Raw genomic sequence first — 16,271 nt, 5'->3', positions numbered from 1 at the left:
ATACTCTTCCAGGATCAGCTGCCCTGCAATCAGTATCGAAAATAAAACGTATATTCCTAGTATACATAGACGTAGATTTCCTATTTTCAAAAGAAAACCATTGTTTTCCAAAGAAGTCCTCCGTTCGGTATCTGAATTCATTCCTGTGGTGTGAGCAATTGGAGTCTTGACGGCTGGTTGATAAGAGGATCACATGACCCGCTATCTTTGCTGCCAGAAACAACTTTTTCGGTCCGCGAGTAGATCTTGCAGGTCAACCCCATCTTCTATCAACCCAACCCTTGTGCTCATTTTTCGTTCACCATGGTATGTTTCTGGATTATACTATCTTCAGCCTCCATACTTGCAGACTGGCTAACAAAAATCTCCACGCACAGCCTCAGAACGAGTTCGTCCCTTCCCCCGCCCACTCACTCGATATCCCGCCTTTTCGACTAACATATTTGCACCAGGTATATCGAGCGCTGGCAGAAGCAGCATGGTAAGCGCCTGGACCATGACGAGCGTGTGCGCAAGCGTCAGGCGCGTGAGGGACACAAGCAGTCGCACGATGCCCAGAACCTGCGCGGCCTGAGGGCCAAGCTGTACCAGCAGAAGCGCCACAAGGAGAAGATTCAGATGAAGAAGCGCATCAAGGCGCAAGAGGAGAAGAATGTCAAGTCCGCCGCTCCCGACGAGCCGTCCAAGACTCCTTTGCCCCAGTACCTGCTCGACCGATCGCAAGCCACCAATGCCAAGGCCTTGTCGAGTGCTATCAAGGATAAGCGCAAGGAAAAGTCAGCCAAGTTTGCTGTGCCTTTGCCTAAGGTTAAGGGTATCAGCGAGGAAGAGATGTTCAAGGTTGTCAACACCGGAAAGAAGACCCACAAGAAGTCCTGGAAGCGTATGATCACCAAGCCTACTTTCGTTGGCAACGATTTCACTCGTCGGCCTGTCAAGTACGAGCGGTTCATTCGGCCTATGGGTCTGCGTTACAAGAAGGCCAACGTTACTCAGTATGTTTTATCTCCTGTTCTTGAGTCGGTCATAGGCACGGGAAAAGGACAAACCTTCTTGCCCCTCTCGACTATTACTGCTTTTCTTGGATCGAAGATGGGGCAATGATACTAACATGACTTCTCTTTTCTAGCCCCGAACTCGGTGTTACCGTTCAGCTGCCCATCCTCTCTGTCAAGAAGAACCCCAACAACCCTCTTTTCACCCAGCTGGGTGTGTTGACCAAGGGTACTATCATCGAGGTCAACGTCTCGGAGCTGGGTCTCGTTACTACCTCCGGCAAGGTTGTTTGGGGTAAATGGGCACAGATCACCAACGTGCCCGAGAACGACGGCTGTGTCAATGCGTAAGTCATCTACCAAATTGGCCTCCATGCTTTCTTTCACTGGAATACTGACGTGGTTGTACAGCGTTCTCCTCGTTTAAAGCCCGCGTCACAAGGCTGTTATGCTCTATTATTCCTTCTTCCTGGCAGACATCGTCTGCCTTCGATACCACCCATGCTTCAAGCATCACTGGGATTGATTTGTTCCGCGGTTCACATAGTTGATAGAGACCGCTTTTACTTCGGTGTTTCCGGCGCATACAATGTTTTGGTCATTTCACGAAAAGTACTCTACATTATATGCTTGTTTCCTTTGGGACATAAATAGATGAGCTTAGCTACATGCACATCGACAATGATTTCATGAGATCTTGAGAGTCCACAAAAAGACAAAGACGGAAAAGAAACATACATGTAGGCGATGGGAGGAAGTGTTCGTAGAAAACTACACATTGGAGGCTAGCAGACTATAAGGTCGATTGATTAATGAAGTAGGAAAAGGGTCGGTCAATTGAACGTCGTCACCAATAAGGGCGTCAATGGCCCAAAACTCCAGGAAATCCCAATGCTTGACTCAAACATGCCAATCAATGCAAGTGGAACAAAAATGAACCAACGAAGAAAAGTCATGTACAGGAAAAAGTGAAGATCCACGCGCTGCGCTCAAGATCCGGACCGCCCAAAACTACCCGCCAGATGCAAGTCGGCTGGGCAGGCCTAGATAAAGACTTGCAGGATTAATGCAGGGAAAAGAACAATGAGGTAGAAAAAAAGGAGAGTTAAGCAGTCAAAGTAGATGTCAGTAAGATCAGCCAGAGTTCAGCTCTAGACAAGAACAGCGAATTTGTGAAAGGGAGAAGAAAAAGAGAGACAAGGACACCATCAAACACCGGTCATTAAGTCATCGTAACAGAGAGGGGGTAGACAGAAGAGGTATCAGAACAAAGTAAAATGAGGAGAGACGACTGGTCAAGGACATCTAGAATTTTCTTCTTCTAGGGCTGCCTTGATTTTGGCAAAAAACCCGGCAGGCCATGCAGCCAGCTCTTCTTCTCTGGGTACGCCACGGGCCTTGCAATGGTTGACAACATTGGCCAGAATGCGACCAAGCATGTCTTGCGTGACAGGGACAGCACCCTCAAGCTGGGCATCGGGGTGAAGGAAAGGATCGCGGGGGCCTAGCATCTCTTCGATGCTCGGGCGAAGAGTCTGGTCACGCTGGAGGCATCGCTTCAGGGTCTTGATTAATCCAGGGGGGACCGGAACACCGCCGACACCGTGCGTGGGAAAATCAATCTGCACACGGGGATTGGGAATTGCCATAATGCGCTCGTAGTATTTGGCAATCTTGGCAAAGGGAGGCTGGCCATACACCATCTTGTACAAGATGCAGCCCAAACTCCAGACATCGCTAGGCTTGCCCAGTTTCATCATTTTGCCCACACTAGCCGGCAGGCCAAGAGATGCATTAGAATCAACCAGGGCCTCTGGGGACATGTAGTTGGGTGTGCCAACTTGTTGCTCCCGGTGGACGTTAACGGTGTTATCTTGAATTGCATTGGCAATGCCAAAGTCGATCAGTTTTAATCGACCCTGGACCATGAGGAAGTTGGCTGGCTTCAAATCGGAGTGGACAATATTGAAGTTGTGGACAGCCTGGACACATTCGAGCATCTCTTTCCAGTAATAACGGGTGAAATTGATATCGAAAGTAGCATCCTCGGCATTAAGACGGTAAGTCAGAATCTTCTCAAGATCCGACTCACCAATCTCCATCAGAACGCTGAGGGAATGTTTGTCAGAGTTGAGTTCCCAGTCAAATAAACGCACCACGCGGTCCACATTTTCGAGCTTTTTGAGAAGGTCTATCTCGCCCTTGTACCCAGTCAAGGTGATAGGGTCGACATCTTCCAGGTTCACTCGTTTGAGAGCAAAGATCTTATAATTCTCGGCCATGACACGGTAAACACGGGAACTACCACCGCGACCAATACAATCAAGACGAGTGAAGTGCTTGTGATTAATCGTCACTTGCGTCCGCTTCTTTCGAGATTGTGACGTGGAAGCACCACCCGTGGCAGTGGCAGTCTCGAGCACTGACATCTTTGGTGGTGGTGGAGCCGGTCGGTGTGGTGTATTGTTGCTTCGAGTCGCAAGAATTTTGCGGGGTGAGCTCCCTGCCGGGGTCTCTGCGGCATCTTTCTTGTCGCTGTCATATACGACGGAAAGTTTCTCGGGTTTATCTAATAAGTTGAGACCCTGCGGTTTGGTGCGTTTGAAAGTTGGTGGTGGTTCATTCTCTTGATCCCTCGTTGAGGGTAATGGTGGTGGTAATGACGGTACCTTGAAGGCAGGCTGCTCTTTCGCGCTGGACATTCTAGAGGAAGACACTTCCGAGGACCCCGGTGTGGATTTGGATTGGGATCCATATGACCTGGGCGAGGAGGATCGCGAGAAGGGACCTTCACCGGCAGCACGGCTCGCAGGTCGATCTGCGCGAGGGTATTGTTTTTCATTGTCATGTGGAGGGCTCGGATCTGTTGCCCAAGAAACTTTGGGTGATGATGGTTTCGCTGATCCTCGAGCTTGATGGTATTCAGCGTTGACATCTTGTGGCTCCTCGTGCTCGCGGATGCCGTCATTCAATAGGTAATTATCTTCATTATTCTCTTCACTCTGCCGCCGCATCACTCCTCTTCGTGCAGGTCCATTCAAGAATGTACCAGTGAGGCGCCCGACCCGCTTTACTCGCAGAGAGCTCTGGGGTCCCGCATCGTCCCCATGGCGGCCGCGTAGGACCGATGAGGTGCCAATTCTGGACACCGGATCATCATCGTAACGTGATTTCCGATCACTATCAGACCGGTCACCACTGCCATACTCATCACCCGACTGCCGTTCCGTTGACCTGACCAACGATGGTGAAATCGATGATGGCGAGCGCGTACCGCTACGCGAAGCATGGATTCGGACACTCCGCGGTCGGGGAGCGGGAGTTATGAAGTCATTGGGCCGGTCTTGAGCTTCAGACTCGGCACTTTGGCTGTTCGACAGCGGGGAGCCTTCGCGGGAGAATCTCGAAGACGATGAGATAGCACCAATTCGAACAACACGGGGGGCAGGGCTTCCATTGGACTGGTCGTGGGGAGATGTATTTCGCGGCGATTGGCTATGTTGCCGAGAGCCCATGGCCGAGCGCCTTTCATATGACGACGCTTGTTGTTGATGTTGACCCTTGTGCAGATGCGGCGAAGACCCCAGACCATCTCCATCCAAAAGCGCCTTCACCGAAGCACTGAACTTGGGCTCGGGAACCTCATCATCGGAGCTGTCGCCAGAGTAGTGTCTTGGGGCGGATGTTCTGGCCTCGGCGTACTGCAGGGCTGGGGAGGCACGTCGGGAGCCCGAACGTGAAACCGTGGATCGGGTCATCGGTCGGGACGGTTGTTGATAGAGACCGCTGGTGTAGGCAGCAGAGAGGGAATTCGGGGAGGCCATTGCGAACTGCGCACTACATTGAAGTCGTGGATCAATGCTGGCCCCAGTGGCCCGAAGGTGTCGTCGATGTTTGTTGTTTCCTCAACTCGGAGAAGTCCAATCATGTCGACCCAAGGTTCCATGGCGAGTGGGAGCGGGCGCGCTATTTGGTCACGTGGCATTGGGTTACCATGGTGACCACAACAACAAAGAATGCCGCGATGGACATGTAAAACTCGGCAGCAGAGCAAGAGCTTGGATTTCCTGATGAGCTGTATCATACAAGTTCTGTAGGCAGTCGTCTATGTGGTATTCTATGCTCAGATAAACTGACCATTCCCGCCATGGCATCTGAGAAACGTTCGCCTGCCAACTCAGCCATCAGGGTTCATTATTACCCGAAGTTGCTAGCATGCAATGATAGATTTTGTTTTATTGGCTCTTTGTAGGAATTGAGTGATATCACGTTGAAGTGCTAGAAATCTTTTCGCCCCTTAATCATTACCTATTGTTGAACGCTAGGAATAATAATCAGTTTGCGGGCAGACTGCATACAGCAGGTACCATCCTCGATATATATCCGGTTACCTACTGCGTATCCGCGCCGATCGCTAACGGTGCAACGACGCAAAATTGGAATAATCATGAAAGCCTAAAGGATACCAATGACCCATTTGTCAATTGTACCATTTTCATACCAACCGACGAAACCCCTTACTTTCACGCTCTTTCCGAATGATAAACGCCTACCTCCACTGACAAAGACCCCTACATACAAAATGCGAACGGAGGATGGCATTGCGAGTAGGCAGCAACAAGGTCGAGCATCGCCACCCCACATTTTCCACGCTCGAGGTGCTCCCTGCAAGCTACAAGGACTTGGCTCAACTAGTGGCGGTGGAAATCCAAGTTGATTGGACGCCCCTGGCCACCTGCATCGGCTGGGATAACCGCAAAATCAGAGCTACACGAAAGGCACGATTCCCCATTTCCATGACTGATGCCTTGCATATGAAATCGCCAGTTTTTCCCGCGGCGAATTTCGTACGTGAAATTCCCTCGTTGCCCTGTGCGATGCAGTGTGATGCGTCGCAAAGCATGGCTGCGCCTCATGAATATTTCAGGGCGCCCGAGTGAGAGGAAAGTTCGTCTGATCCGCCGGATCTTTGGCCGCATGGCCCAAGTAGGGACGTCTGATGTGTGGAACAATTCCGACGAGATAAGATCTAAGACAAGGATCAGATTTCCGTCAAGTTAGATTATTGATCGCAAGAGGACAGATGGTTCTATAGCTCGACCGTGGTTCGCAATCTTCAGACATGAACTACGGAGTACGTAACCTAGCGTTGGAAGTGTCCGAGCGCGAGGAAAAGAAAAGAAAAATTGAAATCTCTGTTATTCACCAAGTCGAACATATCATGTGGGCAAAGAGGACACCGGTGAACAAGTAAAGGACTTCTCGCCTCGACCTTCTCGGCCCCGAAGAAATGGGAGTCCTTTGACTCGGATAGCGACCGCAGGTTCTCGCGGAAACTACGATCTCATAGGTTAGCTTCAACCAAAGTTAGGGTCGTGGCATGGCTTTGCAGCTGTGTCCCACTGAGGCGCATTGGCCTGTTGGAAATCGGACCTCTCGCAATTTGAACACGAAGAGGTAGTGTGATTGCGGGCAAGGCTAGGCCGCGCGCTCAGCCCCGGAGTATACTCTGGAGCCCACGACGAATTCTTTTTTTAAACATCACGATCCTCCTGGGACGAACCGCAGTAAACAAGCTCACACCAACACTCTATCTGAGACGGTGCACGTCGCGATATGTCTTAAGCCTTGCAAGGCTCAAGTGTGGAACGATAGGCGGCTCTTGAAACCGCGATCGCCTCATGATCGCCTTCCGGGCTGGATCCTCCCCCTCCAGCCATCCAGCCCTCCAGTCCTCTAGCTAGGGTCAAACGAACCGGTTCTCCATCCGAGCGTTTGAGGGCGGTGGCGGTGCGCTAGTTTTCTTCGAACACCGTTAGTTTTGTGGAGCCTAGAAGTAACCCGAAAGAGGCTTAGAGGGACTGGTAAACGGAGTGAGAAAAGTATAAAGTGACGGAGTCGAATTTCCGTGGCTCCGAGTAACACTACGCCGTATGATGTCTAACCAGCTTCAACCAAACCCCCACCAAGGTGACGCTCTCGGGTAACCCCTGACCCTTGGGGCCCCACCCGCGGCTGGAGTCTAAATTTGAGGCAAACCATCCGGGATCACACGCTGGGCACATACTCTCTTGCTTCGATGGGTCGCTGCACCACTGCGACACCGACGCCTTTTAACAGGTGGGGTTGTTTCTGCGTGAACTGCATGGGGGACTTTCACTATTGTTGCAATCCGGGCAGTGGCTAGCTCTGGTTAATCTCTCGTGTAGCTCTCCGCTTTGGGCAAGCACATCAACACCAAGCAACAAGTCTCGACCGTCTCGACTCTTCGGGCTTTAGGCTCCAACCAAACCAGGACCAAGGCAGTTTTCTACCAGTCTAGACAGGGTGTTGCAGCATGCCCGCCGTGGATTTGGTCCGTGGGATTCCCGACACCTGCAGGCTCTCCGCACCTCGTCTATCCTTTCCAGAAGCGGCCGCACCTCTCGCATGGCGGTGCACATGGAGGTCAAAATAGAAACAAAATAATCAATAAAACTTTTGATACTATGACTATGGGTTCCGCCGTCTTCCCCCTGGGCTTACTACGGCCAAGAGGACGTTTCAGAACCTGAGCAAAAAGCTAGGGCCGGGAGCAATAATGTTGAGCCACCAAAGTCAATGGGGGTGGGTTCTTTGATCCGAAAGGTGGACTGGTCTCTTTGCACTGGTTTTCTTTGTCGGGATTAAGACCATCGACAGCCGACCCAAGGCCTGTTGCCCCCGTCACATATTGTGTACAGGACCTGCATTGCGTACCTCTGTGCCGGGTGAGCCGATACCGCGGGGATTTGCAAGAGACATACCGGGGGAGGGGGAGAGTATGTATACCATATATTGGACTTGTTCACAATGGACCACTCGGAATCAGTTCGCATGTAGTGGTCCTTTTCTCCCCTCACGCTCCCAGACAAAGCCCTAGCGAGGTTCCTTGGATTTGGTCCGGAGCTAGTGTCTCCGCTGAAGAGTTTGTTGCTATTTGGAGAGCAACGCCCCAGTGCTAAAAAGGTACACTAGCCCTGAAAGAGGAATGGAAGAGCGTCGTACCCAAATTAATTTCGGGTCGTGGGCCCGTCAAGCGTTGGTCCTGACGATCGTTTCCTGCTGGCGTTTAGCGTGAACTGGGCACCAACCAAGCAGAGCCCGGCATGGATAGCCCGATGACTACATTGAATCCGTCAGTCCTTGGGATCTTCGCGAAGCCCTCCCCCCTGGGCCTTAACAGGTAGACGGGCTCGCTCGTCCACGATTTTCAATCGCAAACTTGGTCGCCGGCTCGCCCCGGCGTGGAGGACTTGGCGGGCTGGAAAGCCATTTCCCCTCTGAGACTATTACTGACGGGGTATGCGGAAGCAAATAACCGGAATATCCAGTATAGTACTTCATACTCGGTATGGCAATCGCAATGGATCATCCGGTCAACTGGACACCTTCTCTGACTTGCCTCGCCCTCGACGGCACGGCCGCAGACCTTCCAACACATGCTGTAATCAGCCTGCCCATGGCACCTCACTGGCGAGTCGGCCGAGTCTCGCTCCGCTTTGGTCGCAGATCCAGGTCTACCCGGGTATCCGTGAGCCGAAGGTCAAGGGGGAGAGGGGCCATGAAGGGGCAGCCCGTCAGCCATTGGATCATGGAGCATGGGTCATTGGATAGCTCGAAATGTGGACTGAGGGCCCTTCGAGACTGGGGTAGCAGAGGTGTGCAGGGCTCCAGTCTCCGGCCTATTCCTATTCAGGGCATGGCCACTCCATCCAGTTCGGATAGATCGTTGTGAAATGGGAAGCGAAAAGTGGAGAGGCCCGTTTCAGAACAGGCCGCGTGCTATTCTTTGCTCTGTGCTCTGGAGGGAGTGCAGTGGCTGCCGATTGCCTGGTCCACGGTTGATCAGTGACCAGGGGGTTTATAAATACCGGGGACGATCGTCTACCCGATGTTATTCTTTCATCGGTCGTTTTTCTCTCCCATTTTCACCAGTCTATCGTTAATTCTTTCGCGGACGGCTTCTGGTCGGTCCTGCTTTCGCTTTCGCTTTCTCGTTTCTACTTTGTCTCTCTCTTTTGGGTAGGACCTACCACCCACTGTTTACAAATACCTTGACAAGCCATCGTGCTATACACTCGCTATATCGTTTGATACCCCCAACCGAACCCGTTGATCCTCCCGCCGATTGCCGTTGATCAAACATGCGTTCCGATATTCTTATGCTCGCCGGCCTGGCCAGCACTGCTCTCGCTTACCCTGCCGAAATCGCCGTTGAGCGCCGTACCTTTGGCCTCCTGACCCATCTCTTGGGTGATGCCGCGTCCGATGTCATCGGTCTTGTTGACTCCCTCCTCGGTGGCGGTGTTCACGGTTCCGCCTCTGCCCTGGATGGCCTGAGCGCCTACGGTGCTGCTGCTCTGGGGGGTGGTGCTATTGGATGCACCGCCGCTGTCGTCCCCGCCCATGCTCGCGGGGAGCTGAAGTTATGGCTGGCTGGCCAGACCTACATCACAGGTTCCCTGCACGCCTCGCTGCTGTCCTGGTGTGAGGGCTCGGGCTCTGCCACCCTCAGTGCTGATGTTGTCGCGGCTCTGTCTGTCTATATTCCCACTTGCGCTGATATTGCCGCCAAGGAGTCCATCTATGTTACTCTCGACGGTATCTTCTCTGCTACCGAGCTCTCCTCCGCCCTCGTGCTGAGTGTTTCTGCTCAGTCGTCTCTTACTGCTTTCCTTGATATTCATGTCGGCCTGGGTGCCCACATCGAGGCCGGTCTCAGCGTTTGTGCTGCTGGTGGGGTCATTGGCAGCTTGGATGCGGAGATTAAGGCTTCCCTGCTTGCCTGGCTGACTACATCTGACTGCCCTCTCAGTGCTGATCTGCAGGTCTCCGTCCTTGCCTGGTGCCATGGCGAGCACGGTAGCGGTCTGGTTGAGATCGGCGCGGTTGCCGACACGGCGCTGACCTCTATCTCCGTTGGTGCTTCCATTGCTGCTTACGTTGAGGAGGCTGGTGCGCTCTCCCTCCACGCCCAGGCTTCCCTCGCTGCTTTCCTCAACACCAAGCTCGCTGTCGATATCGACGCCGATGTCCTCGTTGCCCTCCACGCTTGCGCTGCGGGCAAGCTCGCCACCAGTCTCGATGTCAGCGCTCGTACTGCCCTCTCTATCTGGCTGTCTGGATCTAGCTGCTCTCTCGGCGTTGAGCTGAAGGCTATCGTGCTGCTCTGGCTGTCCGTGGCTGCTTCCGCCGAGGTCGCCCTAGACCTTGTCGGCGGCCTCCTCGTTGATATCACTGGTTTCCTGACCGAGATCGTGCTGTCTGCTCTTAGCGTCAACCTCCGTGGTGCTCTCTCCCTCCTCGCTGCTGGTGAGAGCCTGACCATCCTGTCCTGGGAGGCCCGTGCTGAACTCGCTGCCTTCCTCGGCGGCTGCACCGACATTGACATTGATGTGAGCATTGAGCTCATTATCATTGAGTGGTTCACTGGTTGCAGCATCCCTGGTGCTCCCGCCGCGTCCTCCTCTGTGCCTAGCCTGCCATCTTCCACTCCCGTCGGTGCGTCCGGCATTCCTCATGTTCCTTCTGGCGGGGTTCCTACCGGCCCCGCTGGCTCTGGCTCTGTCCCCTCCGGTGTCCCTACTGGCCCTGTCATCCCTGGCTCTGTGCCTTCTGGCCCTGCTCCTACCGGCTCATCTGGCTCCGGTTCTGGGTCGGGCTCATCTGGGTCGGGCTTGGGCGCGGGCTCTGTTCCCTCCGGTAGTGTCCCTGCTGGCCCCTCTGGGTCGGGTGCTGGTGCTGCTAGCACTCCCTGCGAGACCTCGCCTGCCGGCACTCCTCTGCCTGGCTCTGGCTCTGGCTCTGGCTCTGGTTCGGGTTCCTGGACGTGGTCCACTGGTGGCGCCCCCGCTCCTACCAACCCTCCTTCGGCTTCGAGCTCTAGCTGGGCATCGGGCACCTGGACCGAGACCGTCACCGTCTACAAGACTGTCTGTGGCTGCGACTAAGCGGCTTCATACCCTACCCAATCCTGTGAAGAGGCTCCACTCCCCTCCCTGTTCCCGGCACGTTTCTTGTTCTACTTTTCGCATGACAAGATGACCGTTGACACCATGGAATGATGTGGCCTGCACTATCTGCCCAGGTGCAAGTCCCCCGACCCAAGCGTGGGAGCTGATTTGTTCAGTGACTCCCTCTCTGTTCTTCCTTCTGTGTAGACACATAATTCTAATTCTAATCGGCTCTGGGAGATTTGAGCCTGGCCTATTTCTGTGTGTGGCCTTGCGGCCTTTACTGTGGCTTTGGCCTAGATAAAGATCATTTGTTATACCAGACCAGCTGGGAAGATTTGTATTGTCTTGATTCCCTTTAATGGAGTACATTCCTTTATATATAGCTAAAGATGTCGCCAGCCCCTGTTCATTAAAACTCTTGTTTCCCTACAAGAATCTCTGTTTTATAATAATGGTGCATTGCCTGTTTTACAGTCTCGGAATAGATGGGAAAAAGTTTTGTGTTTCAAATCCTTTAAATAAATGAGATCCTTCCTACTTTACAGTTGTTTGTAAATTCAGTTCAACCTCCTACTCTGACGACATGATTCCTGTAACACAAATCCCAGAAGGCGCTAATCGGTCACCTGTGATGGTCATCGCTGCATAAAATAACATTAACAAGACAATCTTGGTCCGGTCAGGCTGTCCAATACTCCAAGGTCTGTGGAAAGTCCTCATAGGACTGTGCACGACAGTGTATCCATCAAAGCACCAGTGTGTTCTGATTGATTCCTTCCGATTCCTCTCAACTCCCCTCTAGAGCTAGGCTCCTCACTATGAAGGCGCACACGTGTAGAGGAAGGGAATTTTAGTGCTTTGGCACTTCTTCGAGCAGCATTGCGCATTTGTGGTACAGGTCAGTCCCTGCTCAGTACACTGTGGTGCCTCAACACACTCTCCATTCTGGCACATCAACCCCTTTCCGCACTTCTTTTCAGTCGAGCAAGGAGCGTACAGGTCGCCGTTATCAGGTTGGCAGGACTTCCTATCAACAAAGCGGGCCTTGCGACAAACAAATGGCGAATTACAGTCTGCGTTTGTCGAACAGTCCGCGAACTCCCCGCCAGGCGCATGGTCGCAGACACCATCGTCCTGAGAGCAATAGCCGCTCACGCATTGGTCATTCAAAACGCAGTCTTTGCCCTTGCGGAGGTCGGCACGAAGACACATTTTGGTATTCGGCGAGCACAACCAGCCGATACCTCCATTGCGGCAATCTAACGCGGTGCTGCAGGATTTGCCGGTGTTGTCTTCCTTGCAGACGCCGTTCAGACAGACCTGAGATTCACAGACTTCCCTTGATGTGCATTCCTCCCCATCTTTTAGTGTTGGTTCGCACTGCTGGGTTTCTGGATTGCAGTATTGTTTGTGCAATGGAGGGGCACCCCAAATTATGGATTTGTTCCCCGGACATTTAGCCGAGGTCTGGCACTGCCCTCTGGGGAGAGGGGCGCCAGGGATAGCCAGAGCTACCCCGGCAAGTAAAAGGGAGTGGAAAATGAAACGCATGATATCTGCGAAAGAAAGCTTGTCAGATATGTCATCAAAAGGGCAACGGGAAAGAAAGTTCCTAAACATAAATACCTTCTGTGTTCCAAGTCGTAGTCTCTAGCTAAGTGATTTGAGAGTTGATTGGTCCTGTTGCTTGGATGAAGCCCATTATATAGTGTTCCTTTACTAGTATTTTCACGTTCAAGGTTGACAATTAGGAGTTTGCGACGTGGGAGCACCGTTGATCTCTAGGTAGTATCTAACTTTGCGATTGCCATCAAATGTTCCCTTCGTAGATCAAGCTGCGTCGCACTATTGCAGATAATCAGGTTTTTTAACCTGGCAGAGAGACTGGAGCTCACTGAAGATCACTAGAAATCCGCGGTGAGATGCTTACGGAGTACTCTAGCCAATGAACTATGTACGTAGCTGGTCGACCTAAACGGTAAAGATCTGACGGACCTACCAATTAAACCCACCTCGATATTAGCTGAATAACCACATTTGTTTCTTTAGGTAATTTTGTTTGGCTATGTAGTGTCGTTCATGGTTTGATTGCTCTCACCCTTCCTAACCCGTTAAATCCTTCCCTCCAATCCAATCCACCTCATCATAGCCGGAAAAATATGCCTCTCGATATCTCTAGACGCAGCGCGATTGCCATGGTAAAAGCTTTAAATTGATAGGATATCTAGCCAAATATCTGCCCTACAAATATATCTTACAGGGAAAAAAATGTCTTTTCTCTACGTGTTCCTGCCTATCAGGTTCTGTCACAATTTTTTATTGGGGTGGAGCGCTTCGCTAAATGAGGAAATGGTCGGGCGAGCAAGGACTATGTCGATCCACAAACTATGCACCGTCATAATAGCTCGGTGGGGCGGGATCCTCTTCGCGCGTAGACTAGCGTGGACTGACCTTAAGTAATGCACATGAGGGTCGCGGAGGTAGCGTGTGTATAGCAGTTTCGTGTAAGATACAGGTAATGAAGTCTCGCAGTTGTAAAATATAGTATAATCCACGAAGCGGTCTGGGGATCATGAATGTGGACAATCATCCAAGCAGGACTCATGAATTTCGGACCTCTTCTCCGGATATTACATGGGAAGAGTGTGGAGGTAAAATTAAGTTCAGAAACTACTGTACACGTCTGAATAGATTAAGTTGATCAAATGTGGTTCAAAGCGGGTTGGCTCCACGACCATTGGTTTAAGCCTGGCCCTTGCGGGTAGCACCGAAGTAGTTACTAAATGAACGACGCATGAGAGTCCGTCTGTCCCAAAGTAACTTTTCTCCCAAAGTAGTCAAAGAGGCTCGACGCGCAGAATTTTGTGTGGCCTAGGATAATACCGTTGTCAGCTGTGCACGGTAAACACAAGTGCTTGGGCAACGGACATGAATTAAGCTCAATGCTCAGCAGGGATACAAATACAATGCACATATGACGCTCTCAAACACTCCCTTGAGATTTACTAATGACCGACCTGTGGAGAATGCTCCATCTTCTTGTCATCTGGATTCGTAGTTTCGTCGGCTGCTGTAGCTGGTTCATCAACAGGGGCAGGCAAAGGCTGCGCAGGCTGTTCAGACCCCGTGTCTTTCTTCTCATATTCATCAGCCAACTTTTGTCGTTTCTCTTCAGGTACAGATACAGATGATTCACGCCGTCTGTGAGAGCCCAGATTGTATCTTTCAAGAGATCGCTTTCGAGTCCGCTCCTCGCGAGGGCTGCGGTTGGGGGTGCGGCGTCGCCGATCATGATGTTCACGATTACGACTACGGCTCAGGCGGCGTGTGTCATAATCTCTGCGGATTCCACCACTCATACCTCGGGAGCCCGAGTGGGAGCGGGAGCGAGATCGAGAGTGAGAAGAGGGTCGCTGACGTTGGTCGTGCCGAGGAGGGGTCACGCTGCGGGAGCTCGAACGCCGTCTGTTGCGGTCTCTTCTGGGAGTACGTGAGCGGGATGCACGATTGCGGGTAACGGATCTGTCTCGATCACCATGGTCCGAACTGGGTCTCTTCTCTTTGCGGTCTGGGTGATCCGGGGAACGGGATCGGCTGTAGGGGCGGCGGCGCTGACGAGATCGATCATGTCCCTCAGGGGTCCGAGATCGGCTGTAAGTGCGGCGACGGTATCGGCGAGGAGAGCGAGAGGGGGGTCGAGAAGAGGAACGGGAGGGAGAACGGGACTGGCGCCGACTTTTATTGGAGCTAGGAACGTAAGAATCGAAATCGCGGCGAGAAGGGGCTTCACGATGGTAGCGATCTCGGCTGCGATATCGAGGCGGCGGGGAACGCGAGCGGCGTCGATCGTAGCGATTTCTTCCACCACGGCCGCGCTCGCTACGCTCACCACGCTCTCTTCTTCTGATATCATCCATCTCGCGGTCTCGGGTGCGCTCTTGCTCCTTCTGTTGACGAGCAGCCTCGGCAGCTTTTTCGGCCTCGATCTACGAAAACCATTGATCAGAAAGAAGTTCACCGTGAAGAAATCGCGGAATCATTCGGTACCTTTTCCTGAATTAGTTCAAGCTTCTTGGCCTCCAGCAGCTCCTTTGGAACGCCCTGAGGATTCTCCTGGCCGCTGAGACAAAGGGACCATAGCTCTTTGCAGAATTTAGCAGTATCCTTGTCAAGAAACCCCGTGAGATGTATTTGGAGGGATTTGATGTCCGGCTATTTGACCACAAATCAAGGTGTTAGCAAGAACGCACGTCAAACAAGTCGAACCGAGAAATCGCAGTCAAGCCCACGGGGAAAGGGACCATACATAGCGCGAGCCTTCCAGCAGGTTGAAGCACAGCTCAATGACTACATCATCTTCATTACCAAGGATCTCAGAGATACGCCCAGCAATCCATCTGCAGCACCGAGTAATAAGTCTCCAATTCTCGCTGCAATCAAAATCCGGGGAAACGACTCACTTCTTCATGACTTCAATGTTGACCTTGGTCATGTCCACCTTCCGACTAAACTCCGGAGGGAATTTAGTCTTCTTGAGCAGCTTTGCGTCCACAGGGGTCGCCATGTTTGCCAATTGGAAAGTTGCAAGTGTGATGGACGAAACGTACGGAGCCGTGAGAGTGGTTGATGGGCCGGCGGGCGGTCTGGTATACTGCCGGCTGTCGCCCAAGGGCGGTGTACATAAATGGCAGAACAACATATTAACGGATTAGGATTAGTCTGTTAACTAGTTAGACTAGGACAAAGTCATTCCCCAACTACTCCAAAGCAGAGTTTAACAATAATAATCATTCGACAGACTATATATGACACTCTACGTACCATATTTCCTCTGCCGGGTGGGGCTTTCCTTTCTGAGCTGCCGCCGCTTTTCTGAGGGCGCTCAGAGACTCACCAGAGGTGTCTATTAAACACCCAGTCCGTATTCAGTCTATACCTAAAGGAGAACTTTGCCCCACAATGATATTTACTTTGTGAATAACTTTTTGATGGCCCTCGTCTCTCACTATGACCCTCTTTTTGAGGGACATAGGTTCCATCTGCCACCAGTAAGGCTGAAGAGAAAGTGTTTTCGGTTATTGAACAAGGGTGATCTGTGCCCGAACATTGAGGTACAAATTGAAGCTATATCCCCCTCCTTCTAACCTTTCAGAATTTCCGCTACTATTCACCTAAATTTCTTCTTTGCTATTTTCTTTCTTGCTTTTTGTGGAAGTAATTCAGTCTTCTTTGTTCAACAAGATGAGCTGCTAAGCTCACCGTAGCCCAAAGACAGAAAATAGTTAAACCATCCTGGTGG

General features: G+C 51.9%; 4 protein-coding genes across 4 annotated transcripts; 2 read left to right on the top strand and 2 right to left on the bottom strand.

Moving 5' to 3' along the window:
• Window positions 1-303: 303 nt before the first annotated feature.
• N7482_009875 (rRNA-processing protein NSA2) lies at window positions 304-1,422 on the top strand (the record flags this gene model as incomplete). Its single annotated transcript, XM_056691999.1, has 5 exons — window positions 304-306; window positions 378-388; window positions 453-995; window positions 1,130-1,342; window positions 1,407-1,422. 5 exons carry the CDS (start codon window positions 304-306, stop codon window positions 1,420-1,422), a joined length of 786 nt encoding a protein of 261 aa, XP_056539705.1.
• Window positions 1,423-2,290: 868 nt separating this feature from the next.
• On the bottom strand, window positions 2,291-4,819 carry N7482_009874 (serine/threonine/tyrosine protein kinase MPS1; the record flags this gene model as incomplete). Its single annotated transcript, XM_056691998.1, has 1 exon — window positions 2,291-4,819. One exon carries the CDS (start codon window positions 4,817-4,819, stop codon window positions 2,291-2,293), a length of 2,529 nt encoding a protein of 842 aa, XP_056539704.1.
• A 4,341-nt stretch (window positions 4,820-9,160) lies between these two features.
• On the top strand, window positions 9,161-10,966 carry N7482_009873 (putative cell wall protein; the record flags this gene model as incomplete). The annotated part of the gene is made up of 1 exon (XM_056691997.1): window positions 9,161-10,966. One exon carries the CDS (start codon window positions 9,161-9,163, stop codon window positions 10,964-10,966), a length of 1,806 nt encoding a protein of 601 aa, XP_056539703.1.
• A 3,011-nt stretch (window positions 10,967-13,977) lies between these two features.
• N7482_009872 (PWI domain-containing protein) lies at window positions 13,978-15,536 on the bottom strand (the record flags this gene model as incomplete). The annotated part of the gene is made up of 4 exons (XM_056691996.1): window positions 13,978-14,958; window positions 15,020-15,184; window positions 15,279-15,369; window positions 15,433-15,536. The coding sequence occupies 4 exons, from the start codon at window positions 15,534-15,536 to the stop codon at window positions 13,978-13,980; spliced, it is 1,341 nt and encodes a 446-aa protein (XP_056539702.1).
• Window positions 15,537-16,271: the final 735 nt, after the last annotated feature.

Source organism: Penicillium canariense, assembly GCF_028826845.1.
Source record: "Penicillium canariense strain IBT 26290 chromosome Unknown utg000007l_segment0_segment0, whole genome shotgun sequence".
Taxonomy (NCBI): domain Eukaryota; kingdom Fungi; phylum Ascomycota; class Eurotiomycetes; order Eurotiales; family Aspergillaceae; genus Penicillium; species Penicillium canariense.
The sequence above is the reverse complement of the archived record's forward strand: the minus strand, read 5'-3'. Positions and strand labels throughout refer to the sequence as shown.